Below are 19,189 nucleotides of genomic sequence, written 5' to 3'. Positions count from 1 at the left end.
CAAACGTGTAAACTTAAAAAATTTAATTCTGTGTCAACTAAAATAATAATGTTTTAAATAATACATATCAAAATGATATTATTTTTTATTGATTTTTACTTAGTTACAATATTAAACTTGAGCTCGACTTAGTACTATAGTCAAATTCGAATTCAAGTCTTCTCAATTTGAACTAACTCAAATTTGTTTAAAAAGAGTTTGTTGAACTCAAGTTAACCCAAACTGATTTGACTATGTTCAAATCCAACCCTATATGGAATAAGTTGGAAATGGATGAGTTTATTTCATAAATTAATTAAATAAGAACAATACTATATGTACAAAGTTTTGATATACAATCTGAGTGTACAGATGACATGTCATCATATAATTAGATATTACTTTATCTTTCATTCAAAATTATCTAATAATATAATAAAATATCATCTATACACTTAAATTATATACTAAAAATATATATTCATAATTTAAATAAACAAATAAATAAAGCGATATAAGTAAATGACTTGCCATAAGAATGGGAGTACTCATTATGGTTTAGAATAAGAATTTGCATGGACAGTCGACTTCCATCCAAAAGCCTTTTTTTTTTCACTCCGAGTAGTCGTCCTCATGCTCCAATTTTTATGGGGAAATCTGGCTCAAAAAGACAAATTCAAAGGATGTGCTGGCATCTTCTCTGCAAATTTAGTAATTTTAATGACATATAATAGCTACCTCGCATATAGGTAAGATCAATAATGAACTATTGGTAAAGAAAATGTTCAGCATTGGTAAATCAAAGTTTCATAAGTATAATAAAAATTTAAATTTAAATTCAAATCTTTTTTTTAAAAGTTTTAATACTCACCAGTTTTACTAATCCTTAAAGTCATATTGTTTTTACTTTAGTTTGTAATAGAACAAATGTATTTTAGATTATTTATAAGGGTAAAGAGGAGTTTAATCTTTATTATTTTTATTATTGTCTTTGTTAACATTTTTTGGATTTGTATATAGCAAATCAATTAAAGCCATGAGGTATTATTTGCTGTTATTTTCATTGATCTCACAATTTTACCCTGAAAAGGCATTATGCGAGGGAGATGAAAACAATGAGTTTATATTGATTCAAGACTCTTGACTCTTGTTTAATATAAAGTTTTTGGCATCAACACAACTCTCAATCGAGGGCTTGGATAGAGCACTTAACATTGTCCTTACAAAGGATGTTATTGTTGATATGTTGTCTTGATATAGACATAACAAGTCTCTTAAAATAATAAAGTATTGTTCATTACAATCTTCATTAGTCTCACTATACTGCCCTTATAGAGCATCTTGTGAGAAAAGAGACGATGAATTTGTATTGACCCAGAGCTCTCAATTCCCATTTGATGTGAGATTTTTTACATCATAAATCATGCTTTCCATTTCTCAATTAGAACTATCAACTAATTAAGCATCTTCATTCATATCAAGTGTTAATGTTTAAACCATGCCGGCCTGAAGTACAATCAAGTATTTAGTTTTTTACTTTAAACCAACAGAAACAACCTTAATTAAGCTCATTATTCATGTCTTCTACTTCTCAGTAATATTATAGATAAAATATGCCATTTTCTAGTTTTATATATCAGCTGATGAAGCTTGCTGCGAGAAATTTTCATACTCATAAGCCACAAGATTTCAAATGGTAAGAAACTAGTTCATTTCAAGATAATTACGATACGAATCTTGAGAGAATCATACCCAAAAATTGTTGAGATTAGAGAGCTCCCCTATAAACATATGAACATTGTAATGTCAAGGCATCCCCACGTCTGTTGCACAGTTGCAATGGGAGACCTGTTGGTAACTTGATGCCAAATTTGTAGAACCAAAATCCAAAAACTAAATATTAAAATTGGAGAGTTAAAAACGATATTAACCCTACACTTGAAACTCGTATTTTTCAATATTTTATACCTTACTCTACTGGTTACATTATATAGTAATTCTTTGTTAACAAGGAATTAACTTCATACTTCTTGTTAATTAAGCAACTCATGAGCCTTCAGTGTTTCAGTTTTTTACGAGGGTTTTTCTTCACAATAAAATTATATGCATCCAATTTTGAATACTTAATTAAATACTTAAATGATAAATTATAATGTGAATGGATATTAACACATCAACTAAGTATTTAGTTATATACTGAAAACTAAATACAGATAGCATTGCTCTTTTCTATATTCCCCTTGGAGATATTGATATACATATGATGTACTCCAACGGTTATTTATTATTCTAATTTAAGCTACCTATTCAGCTTCCCTTTATAGTAAAATCAGCCATGAGTAGCAATCAACACCATCTCCACATTTAGCCCCGGAGACAAGCAATCTCCCTGTAATTCGGCCATCACCATTTATTTCTTCAGGTAGGGAGAAACAGAAGCAGCCGCAGCTGCAGCTGTTATAAATGAAGCACCATTAGTCCTCTTAACGAACCTCCCTTTCATTCTAGGCCTCTTCTCCGCGTTCAGCTTCCTCACTTCGTACCTTATCTTCTTCGAAAACAACCGCGTCCGTCGCTTCTCTCTATACCTTGAAACTCTCGCCTCTCGTCCTGCATCGCCACGGCCGTGACACCACACTGCTCCACCGTAGAAGTGATGAACATGATCTTCAGAACATGTGCCCTATAATTGCATACACAACAAAATAATCAGTTTTTTGATTGAAATTACGCTGAAAATAGATGGATGAATTGATGGATTAAGAGAGTATATTGTCACAGGCTGACTGTCCCGTCGACGCAGTCTGGGCAGCACTTAGCGGAAACTCTCGCTAAGCCAGCCTTTAACCCCAAACACTACTAGAAAATATGCGGAAGTTTGCTGTAAAGTCCGAAGAGCAGAAGCACAATCAAGAATACAGAAAATAAGCAAAAACACAACATACGAGAGAATAGCTTTGTTGGAATAAGTTTGTATTGCTTGAATGTTGTTTCCTCTATTTGGATTTTATAGCAAGCTTCTGCATATTTTCAAGTAGTTATTGGGGTTAAAGGCCGACTCAAGGAGAGCTGCCGTTAAGTGCCACACAGGCTGCGTCGACAGGACAGTCAGCCTGTGACAAGTGGTATCAGAGCTGACATTTGCGAGGAGGTCAGAAATTTTAACATGTGACAAATACGTACCATGCAGTTGGGCCAGAAGTCTTTGGGATTAAGCTCAGGTCGGGTCCCCGTCCTCCATGGACGACCTTGGGTAGCCCAAGCGTTGATCACAGCTTCATAATTTAATCTCAAAGATACGTTTCCCTTCATCTCAAGTTTGCATTCGGTGTTCGCCATTGCTGTATCTGCTAGAGGCGTCACTTTCTCTTCTTCCTCATTGACTATAGTCGGTGATTTACAGTCAAAGTTCCAGTCTGTTCCTTCTCTTGTTATGTTGAAAGCGGGATAAAAACGGCAACTGTTAAGATCTAATTCCTCTTCTTCTTCATCTTTAACCTTCACTGTGCTGTCTCCGAAGTTTACATTGGCTTGAGTTTCAGTTTCTTCTTTGCAGTCTTCATTGAGCCCACTTACTAGTAATCTCTCAACATCAGCGGCAAACTCAGCAAGATCCGTATCTGATTGCAAGAACCCTTGTAAATCATCCAAATCACAGCCTCCTCCTTCCTTCACCGTGGCGATTTCAGTGTCACAGTATAAACCTGAAGCAAACGGGTCAAATACCGGCACCTGATAAAGCAGCTGTTCTTCTTCTGATGAATTCTCCTCTAGTGACCCTTCTTCACAACCAATCTCAGGAACAAGAGGATCATTATTAAAATTTGAAACTTTCTTTTTCTCTTTCTCCTTCCCTTGTTTCATCAACACGTTCTTATTAGGCCTCGGGGTCCTCGGCTTTCTGGTGAACCCCTGGTGCCATGCCGGAGCTGCTACAGATTTATCATTTGATGCTCCATTCAGCTTGGCCGATGCAACTTCAAGTCGAAGCCTTTCGTGTCTGCCGGCGAGCTGGTTCGCCGAGTGAACAGATGCATCACAAGCTTGGCAAAGGAAGGCATCATCAGAGGCGCAATACCAACGTGCCCGCTTGCGTAAACAGCCATCGCAGGCTCTTGCCGTCTTTCCTCCCATAGCATTTGCAGCTTTCTTTTCAGTGATCATACCGCAAAGACTCTTTTTTTCAAGCTGAAGATGAAATCAACGAACTCAAAAAGGCCTGTGAAGTTAGCAAGTACTTATTTTGAAAGACCTGTGATTCAATTATTGTACAGAGAGACTTGACAGTGTAATGTGGTGGCCGCAGAGACACGAAAGCGCAAGAACCGAATATTTCGGGGGTGTTTCAAAAATGTAAAAAAATTCTAAACGCATTTTTTCCTTATTTTCTAATGGATTTTACGTTTCACTTTTTTTTTTTTTATTTCGAATGTTAACTTTAATTTTGTCTCCTCTTATCTCTTGTATTTGAAAGCTTATCTTCTCTCAAACGTATTAAAACTCATCTACTATCTATTTTTAACTTTCTTGAACTATTGGTGAACAATTAAAATAATTAATTTCATTAAATTTAATATATATTATTATTTGATTATCAGTTGATAGATTCGAAGTGGTTAAGTGCACCGTTTATTACCATTAAAAAGTTGTTGCATTACCTTAAAGAGATACATGTTATTTTTTTTTTTATAAAATTTGGTATTTATTAAAAATCTTCCTATTTTTCATATTTTGGACATTTCCTTAATATTTCTATTTCTTATATTTTCAAGAAAATACATTTTAACATTTCTACATTTCGCGTTTTCATTTCGCTACTACATAGCTGGCTATAGTGACCCATAATGGCGCTTTTACTGATGCTATAGAATTTTTCCATGGCCAATTCGGGACCCGGAAGTTGGTCTTATCTGGGTGTTGATTGGCTAAAGTTTTGAAATCCATCCGAATCTATGAGCCCTGATTGGCTGCCTGTCATCCCAGGGGAGATTGCTCATGGGGCCAACAAGCTGTCAATACAAATTCTTGAAGAAGACCCTTGTGTTTTCTTGTCTCTATATCTCAACTATTCCTTTTCCGACTTTTATAACTCTTGTTTTGCGGTCCCCTGTGGGCCGTTTTCAACTTCCCTGCACCAGAACTTTATGCTTAACTTTCACTTAGTCAGGACAAGTTTATTACAGTGCCATTTCAATGAATGATATCCCAAAACTAACTAATTAAATGAGAGAATCCAAAGCTATATAAATTATAGACCGATACTTTCCAATGCACTCTGCAGCCAAGTGCCCATGTGGATTGTCCCCACATGTGCACTAGTTCCTTGCTATCCTTAGGCTAACATTGTAATAATAACGGCACCACCTGCATTTGCATAATTATAACTAAAAAACGTGATGATGACTTTATACTAAATGAATTTTAGGAGACTCACACTTTAAAAGCTAATTAATGAAATTAGAAAACTTAAAGTTATATAAATCTCTAATTAGAAACTCTCACTTTTCAATATGACATTTAAGTCTCATACTCTGCACTTGCCACAGTTTGTTATCTTTCTTTCATGTTTCAAGAAAATTATAAGCCATTCGCAGAAGTAGACATAGTAGCTCTCTCTTTTCATTGGTCAATGAGAACCAGAAATATCAGGTCCAAAAATTAACATTTTTCTTTAATTTTCATAAGAAAAATACAATCACCAACTTGGAGTAAGTTCTTATGTCGACGTCAAATTAATTTGAGCCATAAATGGTGGCTTCAAACGAGTGTTCTGATACAAAAAGGAAAAAATAAAGTTCATGTTCATCGGAGTCGCCGCATATATACATAAAGGTAGGGAGAAGCCCCCCTTGCTGTAGTTGGAACTTTCAGATCTCTTCCTTTGTTTGTTCAAATACAGAAAAAACAAGAAAATTATTATTTTTTATTATTCTTCCGAGTTGAGGCAAATTTGATCTCTTGTACAAGTACAAACAAACAAATTATATGTTGAATTTTACAAATAATTCAGAAAGATAGTAGCCAGAAGCACTGAAAATAGGTTGATTTGATTACTGTTTATTATATGTATTTTACTATATAGTCAACCAAAAAGGTAGAGTGTGTATCCCAACCCGCTGAGCACATCCTTGAGAAGTGATCATACGCAGAAGGAACAGTTCGTGCTTCAACTAGTAGATAGACATCTTTCGCGCAATGAACATAATCAATCAATTGGCATCCATCCTAGGTCATTTGTCCAAAATGAAAAGTCATACTTCTTTCCTTATCCGCCCTCATGGTGATCTTATCTTTTATGAAACCAATTATGAAATTATTATTTCAATTTGAATATATTCTGATTATAACCGACTTCTCTCATTTTTTAAATAAAGAAGAATATTGAGTGAGAGGGCAGGGGAAAGAAACCATAAAAGTTAGTAAGTACTGTTATTAATTTTCATTTTTTTTTCAATTTTGATCAGAATATACACGATATATACAACAAAACAATTTAATTAGCAATCAAGACTAGTTTTCATCATTATTTATAAGGCCAAAGGACTTATTCCCACCCAAAGATTAGTGAGAAATGGCTGGGAGAGAGAGAAGCTAGGAGGTAAAAAGAACGTCGATGGCTGGAGAAGAGCTTGTCGCCGGAGGGTTGCCATCAAAACTCTAAGGTGGAAATGATGATTTTTCAAATTTTAAATGAGAGGAAAATTGTTAGTTTTTAAACCTAAGCAGAAATGTGCTTAATTTTTTAATTTTTTTTTAATATTTTTATTAAATAATGATTTTACTTCTGACACTAAAATATTTAATTTTTCAAAGTTAATGAATAGAAACTTGATAAAACACTAATTTTTGGTAGGAATAATAAGTCTTTTGGCCTTATTTATAATCACCAAAATTGACCTCCGGGACTTAATAAGCTTCATAGATACGGAATTAAAGTAAATGCACGATTGAATATTAGAGTTCACCAGAAGATGATTACTTGGATGCAAGCCAGATTTTTTCTGCACTGTGTGTGTATTTAAGCTGTTAAAAGGTCAATATGAAATAGACATGGACAACTTCTGAGTTTTGAGCCAAGTCACAAAAAATTGACTAATGATTTATTTGTCAACAGATAGATAAATTAAAGTTTCCTATAGTCATCCATTTGCTTCTGGGTGATTTTTTCTTCAGAAGTCTACATTTGATTGTGATGGGTCGAAATCAAATATTGTAGAACTGATATAGTGAAAGGTAAAATTTGTTATTATTGGACACTTGTTCCGCTCTCCTGGTGAAACATTTAAAATATAGATCAATAGACTAAAGATTTTCTTGTTACTGAATAATCCTTCAAATTGGGTTCCCGGTCAGCCTCTTTCTGCGGGAAGTGGATTCCTCAATAGGCATTGGGACAAGGATGGTTAAAATCTCCATAAATGAGACAGGGTGCAGAAGGAGATAAATATATTTCTTAAATATTGAATTTCTTTAAACTATTGAATTTCGTTAAAAGTTTGAATTATTTTATATATATATATATATGTGTACACACACTTAGTACATATTCTATGAGTTTTTTTAGCATTGATGAAAAGGGGAATGAAAGAGGAATTTTTCCATGGGGATGGAAAGAGGAATGGGAAAGAAATTTTTCTTACAAAAAGGGGATGGGAAAGGTTTTTTCTGTAAGGACGAGATGAGGATTAGGCCAATTGCCATACCTAATACTAAATTAATTGATCTTTTTCTATTTTTTTTCCCATTGTCTATTTCCACAAATTTTACTCCAGAGAGTTTTAAAAAAAATTATATATGCATGTCGACAGAGAACAAGTACAATATATGCCCAAGATCCCTTAATTTCGTATCATTGTTGAAGTGCTAACACAAAAAAAATAAAAGAAAAAATCATAAGAAATATATAAAACAGAGGACCAATTCTAAAGGCAGCAAAACGTAAAATAATATAGCTTGACCAAGCAATCTGCTTCCATGGCTAGAAGAGTTGGAAGTTCGTTTGCTTGCAGGGTTTGTGTTGTTCATTCCCCTGGTTGGATTAGAAGAAGAAGATGGTGATGGTGATGGAGACGGGGATAATATTATGACTGGAACGGTCAGATTAGATGATGGAGACACACTTGCTGGCACTGCCTTATCACTTTGGTTACCTGTGGTTAAAAATTTTAAGGCGAGACCCAGCTTTAGATGTATAATTAGATATTCAGATAATGTGTTTATATATGTGGGCAGAAGAATTTGACGGAAAGAGTCATGAGAAGGCAGCAATCTTACCAGGGCATTTTACGTTTGAAGAATTTGATAAACTGCAAACAAACAATTGACATACATATAATCAAGCTCCAGTTCATTACAGTTGAAGGCTGCTGCTTTCTTTATAAACAAAATTCTGGTATACCTTCTGAAAATTTTGCCACCATTGTGGCCACGATAAACACAGGTAGTGATATTGCATCCGATGCGTGTGCGATCTACGTAAGAGTCGCCGATGAAGAGGTTGGATCCTTGGCACTGTAAATGGGAGCAGGAAGGTACCATACCAGAAGGTGCACATTGCAAACTGATCATCATCATCATCATCGTCCACCATATTAAAATATACTAGAGTTAAAGCATATATTCACAAAGAAAATTAAAACTCAAACAATAAAACTAGATGCATTCAGTTTTGAATATCCAATTAGATATAATGATACATCATCATGTGATTAGATGATTTTAAATTAAAAATAAAGTAACACTCAATTACATAATGACATATCATTTAGATATTTAATTGGGTGTTCAAACTGGGTGTATATACATTGAGCCTAAAAGTTAAGTATTTTCGTGTTTGAGTTTGAGTTTGCTTGAGTTAAACTTATTTTCGAGCTCATATCCAACTTTATATGCATCCAGTTTTGAATATTCATTACATTATTTTGATATCTAATTAGGTAGTCAAAACTGGTTCTATATTATTGCTCAAAGTAAAAAATGAAGGAATAAATGTGATATAAAATTGAACTTTAGAGACTTACTTGAGATGGGTTCCTCCACAAGTGCATTTGATACAATTGGAGGCAGTAAGAGCATAAGAGCCATTTGGAACAATGAGACTCTCGTTGTACCATTTAAGATTTGCTGATGAACATGCTGCATCCATGCACATTGTTTTTTATTTTCAGGTGGAGATTTTGAAAGAGAATTGGTTGATGTATCTTATTTATAGTAATTGAATGTTAAAAATCAAAACATGACTATGTACATCCAGTTTTGAATATCCAGTTATATATTCAAATAATGTTTTAATTTATTATTATTTTATTTTTAATTTTAAATTATTTAATTATATTATATCATATTATTTACTTAAATATTAAAATTGGATGCACGTATTTTTACTATAAAGACAAAGTATCTTTACTATGACTAGAAAAGTGGGTATCAAGTACTTTTCACATTTATTATATGATGTAATTGGGGCAGCTCTGGACCACTAAATAATATAAGAACAATCTTATTTTACCGCAAAACCATGAAATATTAACAATTAATTAGCAGTTTTATATTATCTGGCGATCAAACATTTTCTTAGTCAAATTCAAAAAAATGAAATTTAAGAGACAAATAACCATTATATGGCAGTTGACTATGTAAACAATAAGTTACGACTAAACATATCATCTATCCGTAGATTAACTTAAATACAATAAGAAATTTTTTTATTCAAAAATAACAAAAAAAAATGAATCTTAGTAATTTTGTGGTGTAATTAATCACATTTATCTTTGACGTTAATAGATAAAAGGATAATATTTTTATCTTTGGCGAATACATGATATCGATCATAACACAATTATCTCACATTACTTCAAAACAACATGATAAAAAACTTTCGATTAGAAAACTAGATTTGAAATATTAGGATCTACCAGATATTTCTTATGTAATTTCCGGAATTAACTCAACCTCTTTAGTCTTATAAATGAAGCACCATATAGAGATAAGAGGGATCATTTAGCAAACTATGGCTCATTTATAGTCTCTTCGTCAAATTCTGGTAAAATATTCAATAACATAATAATGATGTTGACTTTTAAATAATAAATTAAACCACTTTAAAACGTCTTTTATTTTTTTTATTGTTTTTTGTTAATATTATATGCATCTAATTAGATAAATTTCAAGTAAAAAATAAATAATCAGTCACATTACACATAATATTTTATTATTTATTGTGAAGTTGGGAAATCCGTTATGTAAAAATTCTTAGAAAATATTATATAAATATCTTGTAAATTTAAATGCTAATTAATCCGATTTACTCTACACTAACCTGGAATCGGAACTGCCAGTATGTCTCCAGGTTCAACTCCAGGTTGGCCAAGTAGTCCATTAACAGCCCCCAGGTCGGCCACCGTAGTCCCAAAAACCTGGCTAATTCTGCCCAAACTCTCCCCTTTCTGCACCACATATGACAGATACACGGCGGCGACACCATTGTTACTGTTGTTAAAGCAAGTGCACGGCAAAGGAATCACCAAGCTCTCCCCACTTGTCAGCGGATTCGTGGCATTGATCCCATTGAAACTCCTCACTTGCTCAGAGCTCACAAGCCCTCCGAATTCCTCCAATATAGAATCAACAGTGTCCGCCGCCCGGACAGTGTAAGCTGTTGATACGGAGCGTCTGATGCCATCCACACAAGGGCACAAAACGGGCACTTTGACAAGAGAATTTGCACGAAGAATTTGGTTTCCTAGGGAAGGAGTATTAGCTGGGTCGATGGAGTTGGCGGCTAATAAATCGGAAACATTTAATTGAAAACGGTAGGCGATTTCTGAAAGCTTAGAGTCAAAAGGTAACAGATAAGAGAGAAGAGAAAGGCAAGAATCAGAAGTGTTACAGGGCTCAATGACGGATTTTGCTTGTGTTAAAGGAGTGAAAATGAAGAAGAGAAGGCATAATCGCAGTTGAATATGTCTCATATTTCTTTTTCGGTTTCTGGGAAAATTTCTGGAATGATTTCGAAGAATTGAAAGTGTTAGGTGGATAAGTTTTGTTATTATGAGAGTAACATGGGTTGTCAGATTTGAAAGGAGGATGAATGATGATGATGATGATGATGATGTTGGTAAAATGTGAGCCCATCTAACTCAGTTTGCCTCCAGGTCTTCTCTTTGGTGTGGCCAAGAACACTTTATTTAGCACAATTTTGTAGTTATTTCTACAGAAATCTTTGCCTCTGATGTATAGAGAATTCAATGAGCGACCAGTCCATTGGGATGCATTAATTGCTTATAGACATAAGGGAAGCAAAACAATTAAAAGTCCTTGCCAGCTTGGCCTGGCAAAAATGGGCAGTACAAGAGAGATAATGAGTTCAACCCCACTTGTAATATATTAAGATTTAACTTTTGACTTACTTAATACGACCGATGGCTGGATCCAAGATTTCAGACTGATTTGCTCACGATCAAGGGTGTAGCATTGTTTGTAGTAGCTATCCTTATATATAATATTAACAATCAAATATAGTAGTTGAAAGAAAAAATCTCTGGAAAAAGTGTATCATGCCCGAATCTAATTGGGGTTTGCCGTGGTGGAGGAACTGGGCTCGAAAGAGATCAAACGCGGAGGAGAAGGAAGTCGAGTGCTGCAGACAAATGCCGCTGCCAGTGGACTTTCTCCTTCGGCAATTCTTCTAATTTTAGAGGTATAAAGTTGAAACATTTCTAACAAATTTTATGGAATTAAGAATGTTTTTCATGAATTTTAATATTGAACTGTATTCCTTGTATATGCATGTGCTGCCTGTGCTCTTGGAATTGGAGAGGAGGAATAAGCTGATATGTAAAGAGATTGAACCTTACAATGCAAGCAAAATTTGTTTTCTGGCAAGTTTAAATAAGTTGCCAGTGTTTTCTGGCACAGACTGAAATTCTAGAAGGAAGTTTTAGATGGGATAGATTCTGCAAATGGTTCGTTGCAATTATGATGATTGATAGTAATGTTTGCTTTTGCAGCCACAAGAGTTTGACTGTTTTGATGCTTCAGATTATCTTCTTTGGAAAGATGACTCCAGGGGTGATTATAAGGTAATAACATATGGCAAATGCACCCCGAGGGATAGTTTAAGTGGTAAAAGATGAAACTTCATTATGAGAACATGAGTTCAAGTTTTCTTTGATAACATATCAAAATTAAACTTTTGATTTAACTAATTTAGTAGTTGCGGGCCTTAATTTCTTAATTTTTTCTGTAATAGTAAATATTAGGCCATTCAATTATGCTGTATCCAGTGTGAAATCTAGGAAATTTATGTGGTATTAAGTTGATGTGCACTCTAGTGGTTGGATGTCTATCTCAAGGCCATTGATAAAATATGGATAGACTGATGAAGAACTAACAGTGCAATTGGCAGAAACCAAGTAACACAACTTCGGCGCCAATTGAGCACTACAGTGCATAGTTTGGGATCCTGTAAGCTGTTTATTAAGGATATCTTATGCATCTATGAATTTCCATTTTGTTTGTCATGAATTTTCTTGTACTTCGATGGATTTGCAATCTTTAGATAGGGAAGTCATAAGATGAGAAAATAGAGAACCCATATAGCACGGAAATGGAAATGCAAAAATGCATCAAATATATACTTATTTATGTAATAACACATTATGTATATACTTATTTATGTACTTAAAAGTGAATACACATAATATTATTCTTTTGAAAAGCATTGCAGGGCTCCCATGTTAGGTACTTATATAGTTAGTAATTTTTAAGGTTAATTTGTCACTTGATATCTGCCTCAAATAAGAGAATAAATGATAATTTGCTGTGTTAAAAAATTTCAATCAATCCAATCCAATCCAAACTAATCCTGTTTTGATCAGGCTGATGATAGAAGAGTTGTCTTAATCGGGAAAGAAAAATATCCCAATTGAGTTTGTAGTTGACTAAAGCAGAGCATGCAACATTTTCATTATTTTAGAATGTGAAATGTTATCATAAATGTCTCAAACATAGGTTGTCTAAGATTCTGCAGTTGACTGGCTCAAAGCATGCATGATGAAGAAGCCTTTGATTTGAAATTTTCAAATTGTGAAGTATAAGCTGAATCTCAAATGCACAATCCAAATGTTTTCTAACTCAGGGAGATTTAAATCTTATTTATTTATATAAATTGGGGTCGTAACATATGATCGGATAATATAATTATTTATTTTTTCTCTCACTTTAAATTTATTTAATCACATATTGTCACATCAAATTATACGAATAAGTTTATAAAATTTATTTGTATATAAAGTATTTGCTCTTAAATATTATATATAGCCTTCAGAAATGGTGATAGTGTCTGAATTCTTATTTCGTGTTAAATCCTTGAGTGGTCATCATAGATTTTGAAAATGCTTAAGAGACGTAATCTCGTGGAGAAATAGATTCTTCATCAAAGTGCATTGCATCGGAGTAAAAAAAGATTTTTCTTCTTCATTTTCTTCTTTAACAATTTTTCTCTTTCTCTAATATTATTGTTCATTAGCTTGATTGAGTCAAGGTAGAACTTGCCATTCAAGTTTCAAGCTAAGTTTGTGATATTCCTTGTTTGGGTTTGCAGCAACAATAATAGTCTTAAACCATATTTACTAATTTAAACCTTAATTTTGACGTAATCATTCAGGCTGCTACTATTTTTGTGAGGCCTACAAGAAACTGGTCATTGTGTGTTTGACTTTTTTTCAGTTAAATATTAAGTTGGTGATGGTCTTTCACCTAACAGATTTAATAAGTGGGCATGAGTCACATTGTTTATTTTTGACAAAGACAAAGAAAAAGAAAGAAGCCTGTCACTAAATTCATACTAAATCAATGCCTTTTATTCTAGAAAATTAAAGTGAAAGAAACTCTTAGAAAAAATTTGAATCCCCTTATAAAAGTATCAAATTTTGATATTATCATGATATGGGCATCCATAAAATTGATTTTTTTTTTAATTATTAAAAATCCCCTTACAAAAATATCAAAAATTCATTGGGTATAACATTTTCATTATTGATATTATTATGATACGGGCATCCATAAAATTGGCACCAAAGCTTCATTGGAGAAAGAGAGAACAGAAGAAGAATAAATAAAAAGGCTTGTGTGTGGATTTGATTGGTCTTGGAAGGCGGAGGCAACAGAAGGGAAACAATATGAAAAATAGTCAAAAAAAGGAGGCCACACCGCACAAGACAATCTTCCCAAACTGTGAAGCTAGACAAAAATTATTTTGATTCTCCATCATTTTCTACAAAATTCAAGGGCTAGGATTTGACACCAAAGCTCAGTCTTTGATACTTGAGTCTACACAAGCAGGATTCTCAACTGGGTTTGGGTTCTAGTCATTTTCTAGTATCTACATATAACACTATTCTTCAAAATATTAATAGAAGAATATTCATTAATCACTCGGTCAAATTTGGTATACTTAGAACTTTTTTTTGATTAAACTTACAAATGCTAAATTTTAAGGGATTCATGACAAATAGACAGGCATTGCACTGGCTCATAGATCAAAAAGTTGGATCTCACAGCTCAATAAGACACCTCGAGAAGAATACGATTTCTTTTAAAAGTCACAAACAAAAAATAACGATTTATATTCATCCATAATGCATAAAATAACAGTTTTCTATTGTCTTATAATCATTCTACTCAATTTTGATAATCATATTAAGGTGTAATTGATTTTCTACTGCTTCGGGTTCATGACAACGTCAATCAAACCACCAATCTCCACATTCCCTATGAAAGTTATATGTATAATTCGAACTTTCACTAGTATAAATTGGTAATAGTGAAAGAGTTAAAAGGGCACAAAACACTTGAAAACATTCAATTAGTGATATGGCTTTATAATCTCTCTCCTACATTTACCAGTACAATAAAAATAGGTTGTTGGTATTTTCGGTCGAACCACGTTAAAAACCAACTCTCCATTTTCTCTTAAGTGTATTTTCATATTTTTACATTGAATTCTACCTAGATTTGGTATATTTTTGTGTCGGCGTGAATATCAATTTGTATATTTAAATTAATAAAGGTAATATTCTAAATTAGAAGAATCATTGAAAAGTCCCAATTATGTTGAAAAGTTGGGTTCACTCAAATTGGAGGAAGCATTATTGGTTGTTATAATTGTAATTGACAAGTACATATAACTACCACATCATGGAAACTTCAAAGTCCACCTATTTTGCTTTTGCTTGCCCAACAAGACATTTCTTCTCCTTTTATCATCAGCCGCCTCATTATCTTTGCATTCCAACCAAGCAACACTGACTTACTATTTTTCCCACATTTTTTTCCTTAATTGTTTGTCTTAGTTGTCTCATGAAATTGCTACAATAATATTTTTACCAAACAAATAGATTTATTTTATTTGTATTGACTCTATTCACTCCAAAATAAGGGTGCAAATGAGTATAACAAAATTTTGTTTGGTTCACCCCCAAAGGATAACTTAAGTAAAAAAAAAAAAAAGTTTTACATATAAAAAAACATTGATTTAAATCTCCTTTAACGGTATATCAAGATCAAACTCTTGATTTATATAATTCAGAAGTCGTAGAGTCGATCACTAAATCGAGGTGTATATATATTCTTTGGTTCAAATTTCAATAAAGTTTACCTATTTCAATAGTTTGGGTGTTATCATGTTTCAATATGAGATCGATAATGAAAATGAAAACTCAAACTCAGCTAGAGTTTGGCTTGAGAAATTGATTAAATCTCGTAACTTTTTATATTTATTAATTATATTTCTGATTAAAGGTTTGATGATAAGATTTTAGAATAGTAAGTATAAGATTTTTTAAATCTTAAAAATTTATTAATATTATATTCAAATTGAGTGTTGAGCTTGTGAACCGAACAACAATAAGCTTAAACTTGACTTAAATATAAGACTTGAGTTGAATTCCGACAATAAACAAGTCAAGCCTGGCTAGTTGGCCGCCCATCTCTAAAGCCTAAGCAAAATATACTATTCCTTGTCTTTTTATTTGCTAGGGAAATGCCCGTCTATGTAGGCCTTGGTCTTCTATATTTGTTTTTCAAATGAAAAAAAGACTCCAATCACCTAAAATCTGATGAACATTTTTAGTCTAAAACACATGTTATGATTACGAGAATATCAATAAAATTATGTATACCCAATTTTAAATATTAAATTTGATATTCAAACAATAAATTATCATATAAAAAAATAATTTTGAATCAATAATATAATCACAATCCAATCATATAATGAAAGATCATCTATTAGATACTCAAAACTGAGTTTATGAATTCGTCTAAAAACTTGAAAAGACAAATAGACATGCTCAATTAAGAAAATAGCAAAAGTTTATATCATAAGTTATCATTCAGGTACAAGGACTTGCAAAATCTCAGAGGCTCCAACGAGAGAAACTCTCCTCGACAAATTTGACAAAACTCTCAAGAACTTCAAAGCATCTTGTTCTTAAGATTTTATTAACATATAGTAAAATCATATTCCTAACTGCAAAAATTTATCAGCATGAAATATTCAGAGCTCCGTCGGCCCAAGCAAAGTCCTCCAGACTAGGCTCCATGTCAGATAAATTATTAATCACCTCACCATTTCCCAAATCTTCCAACACACAGGAATCTTCAAGGTAATTTTGATTATGCACCGCAGAGAATTGGTCATAATCGTCCTCGCCTCGCTTAAATATGTCATTGAAACTGAAATCTCCCAAATCATCGGCAATTTTTTGTGATAATTCTGGCACTTCCAACAGATATGATACAGATTGCTCATATTCATAACAGAATTCTCCTCTGGCAGCCTTCTCCAGGTTGCATTCTTTCACAAACTTTTCATAGACATTCTCTTCTTTGATTTGATCGCCGAACGGGTTAGTAAGTGAAGCTGAAGTTGTTACGTCCAGCACAGATGATGGCGATGGATGTGAAAACTGATCCTTACTATCTTCTAAGGCTAGAGTTGATTCAGTAGATGCAATCGACAAATTCTTATTCTTCTTGAATTCAATCATATTCTCAAACTCGCGCTTCTTGTTCTGATAAGCCATTGCAGCCTCTTCTGCAGTAGTATAAGTTCCAAGCCAAACTCGAATCCGCCTGAACGGATCCCTGATCTCTGCCGAATACTTCCCCCAAGGCCTCCGCCGCACGCCTTTATATATGGTAGATGACTTATGAGCTCTCTTATTCTCTTCAACCTCTGTACCATCACCAGCTTCAGTAGTTTTGCCTTCAACAACATTATGCTGCAAAGAATTTTCTCTACAGGCTTCTCGTAGCAAACCCGGAAGAGAAATCTCTGCAACATATCGCTTAGCACCCGGAAATTTACGAGCTTTTCTGTGACGGCAATCATCTTCTTCTTCACTTGAGGAGTCTGTGGCTTCAGGATCATGGTAGATTATGCGAAGCTTCCTCATTGAAAACAAATTTTCTTCTCTTTTCGCCTTTGTTTTGCTAAAATTCATCTCTTGATTCAAAATTTGCCTTTGAAGGCCTGGCATTATATTACAGGCGAATATAACTTACACAAGGAAAACAAATCCTCTTAAATCCCTGAATAAATTAAAATAGGAAAGAAAATTTTCTCAAAATTGGCTACTTGAATAGCAAGAAAAACTTAAAATCCCTCAAACCCAATTATGAAAAATAATTATTATTATGATGTTTTCTTAAACAAGCCTTAAACGAATCAACCCAAGAAGAATCCCTGCAACAAGAGAATTAAAAAGCAAAACAGAACAAAATCAGAAACAGCCTAAAACCCATCTAATAAATCATGAAACAAACACATTAACAACTGGATTTCAAACAGATATACGATAAAAACAAATCAAATAAGACAAACCGACTTACCTTTTTGTCCTGGTAGAAAATCTGAAAAACCTCTGTGGGTTTCTCTTTTCAAGAGACCAAAAGTTAAAGAAGAAGAAGGAACAGAAGCAACAAGAGAGAGTGAAAAACCAGAGCTTGTTGACAGCCCCAGTGTTAAACAGATCAGACTTAGGCGACATAAATATCCCCGTTCGTTTGCTGAGAAAATCTGAAAAAGAAGAAGAAATCAACACAAAGACAAAAACTTCAACATCAGGCACGGAGCTTTTGTTTCGAAAAAACAACACACTGACAGAAACGAAAGCGTGGCACCTAAATTAAACAGAAAAATCAACAGAATATTCTGTGTTGCTTACTTAAATAAAATGAATGGGAACCAAAAAGAAGGCTTAATGCTGATTTGTGTGTGAAAATCTCTGAAGAGAGTGTCTTTATAATTTTGAAACTTCAACGTTATGCTTTTGTTGGTGTTATGGTGAATGGTAGTTTCAATCAAGAAAGACCTTGAAACCCGCAAGCACCAAACAACGCGCGCCTCTCCAAACACAATCCAAACTCTAGCTCCTGCTCCTTCCCGGCTGTGGCCCCGCGAATTTTTGTAAGATTTTGTTTATGATTTAATCAAGGTTTTTGGGTGCTGAAGTTTGATTTGATTATAACACTAAACCTTTATTTATTTATTTATTTTTCACTTTCGGCCTATACTACGTTACAGGGTGGGTTGGGCCTTCTTCGACTTAGCTGCATATCACCCACCAAAACTTTTATTTATCATTGTAGTCAACAATGGAAATTAATTTGAGTCTAACTGATTTAATTTCGACAAACTGAGTTTGAGTAAAAGTTTCAACTCAATTGTTTGGCTCATTTCTCTACCTAATCAAATTATTTATACGAAATCCCTAATTTTAACAGATAATTTGAATGATAAAAAAAAGATTTTATATAAAAAAAAATATGGGTTTAACTCTCTTTTAATAATATATCAAAATTAAACTTTTAACTTACTTAGTTAAAAAATTATAGAGTTAATTATTAGACTTAAAGTTTATTCTATTTGACGTAGTTGGTTTCGGTCTAATATGACGGTCTAACTAAGGGGGTTTCATCCAAGTGTTGATTTGGCTTTACCCATAAACATAGTTAAAGTAAAGCATAAGTTGTAACCATAATTATTAACTCATCATATTTATGACAAAAAAATAGTAATTTATGTACTAATAATAACGTGTCATTATATAATTTTAAATTAGAAATAAAATAATTTTTAATTACATAAAAATATATTATTATATTATTACTTTCATTTATTAAGAGTAACATTATACGTGTAAAT

General features: G+C 33.2%; 3 protein-coding genes and 1 long non-coding RNA gene across 4 annotated transcripts; 1 reads left to right on the top strand and 3 right to left on the bottom strand.

Annotated features, from left to right (window-relative positions):
- Window positions 1–2,144: 2,144 nt before the first annotated feature.
- Window positions 2,145–4,331, bottom strand: LOC123204074 (zinc finger protein CONSTANS-LIKE 16-like). Its single transcript, XM_044620620.1, has 2 exons — window positions 3,163–4,331; window positions 2,145–2,662 (listed from the first exon to the last, which is right to left on the bottom strand). Exons 1-2 carry the CDS (start codon window positions 4,141–4,143, stop codon window positions 2,390–2,392), a joined length of 1,254 nt encoding a protein of 417 aa, XP_044476555.1. The 5' UTR covers window positions 4,144–4,331; the 3' UTR covers window positions 2,145–2,389.
- Window positions 4,332–7,730: 3,399 nt separating this feature from the next.
- Window positions 7,731–11,374, bottom strand: LOC123204202 (lysM domain-containing GPI-anchored protein 1-like). Its single transcript, XM_044620796.1, has 5 exons — window positions 10,298–11,374; window positions 9,000–9,114; window positions 8,378–8,539; window positions 8,254–8,285; window positions 7,731–8,129 (listed from the first exon to the last, which is right to left on the bottom strand). The coding sequence occupies exons 1-5, from the start codon at window positions 10,947–10,949 to the stop codon at window positions 7,870–7,872; spliced, it is 1,221 nt and encodes a 406-aa protein (XP_044476731.1). The 5' UTR covers window positions 10,950–11,374; the 3' UTR covers window positions 7,731–7,869.
- A 32-nt stretch (window positions 11,375–11,406) lies between these two features.
- On the top strand, window positions 11,407–12,504 carry LOC123204203. Its single transcript, XR_006499467.1, has 2 exons — window positions 11,407–11,677; window positions 11,988–12,504. It is a non-coding gene; the product is annotated as an uncharacterized LOC123204203 (long non-coding RNA).
- A 3,831-nt stretch (window positions 12,505–16,335) lies between these two features.
- On the bottom strand, window positions 16,336–18,074 carry LOC123204186 (ethylene-responsive transcription factor ERF117). The gene is made up of 2 exons (XM_044620769.1): window positions 17,875–18,074; window positions 16,336–17,515 (listed from the first exon to the last, which is right to left on the bottom strand). The coding sequence occupies exon 2, from the start codon at window positions 17,484–17,486 to the stop codon at window positions 16,524–16,526; it is 963 nt and encodes a 320-aa protein (XP_044476704.1). The 5' UTR covers window positions 17,487–17,515; window positions 17,875–18,074; the 3' UTR covers window positions 16,336–16,523.
- Window positions 18,075–19,189: the final 1,115 nt, after the last annotated feature.

The sequence above is a fragment of the Mangifera indica genome, chromosome 20, assembly GCF_011075055.1.
Source record: "Mangifera indica cultivar Alphonso chromosome 20, CATAS_Mindica_2.1, whole genome shotgun sequence".
NCBI lineage: Eukaryota > Viridiplantae > Streptophyta > Magnoliopsida > Sapindales > Anacardiaceae > Mangifera > Mangifera indica.
Note: the sequence above shows the minus strand (reverse complement) of the source record. Positions and strands in the feature narration are given on the sequence as shown.

Bases quoted from the DNA above. Each gene is read 5' to 3' on its own strand.
- LOC123204074 (XM_044620620.1), bottom strand. From the start codon at position 4,143: ATGATCACTGAAAAGAAAGCTGCAAATGCTATGGGAGGAAAGACGGCA. The intron at 2,663-3,162 runs GTACGTATTTGT...ATGCAATTATAG, and splicing joins ACTTCTGGCCCAACTGCATG to GGCACATGTTCTGAAGATCA.
- LOC123204202 (XM_044620796.1), bottom strand. From the start codon at position 10,949: ATGAGACATATTCAACTGCGATTATGCCTTCTCTTCTTCATTTTCACT. The intron at 8,540-8,999 runs GTAAGTCTCTAA...GATGATGATCAG, and splicing joins TGTGGAGGAACCCATCTCAA to TTTGCAATGTGCACCTTCTG. The intron at 8,286-8,377 runs GTATACCAGAAT...GTTTGTTTGCAG, and splicing joins GGTGGCAAAATTTTCAGAAG to TTTATCAAATTCTTCAAACG.
- LOC123204186 (XM_044620769.1), bottom strand. From the start codon at position 17,486: ATGAATTTTAGCAAAACAAAGGCGAAAAGAGAAGAAAATTTGTTTTCA.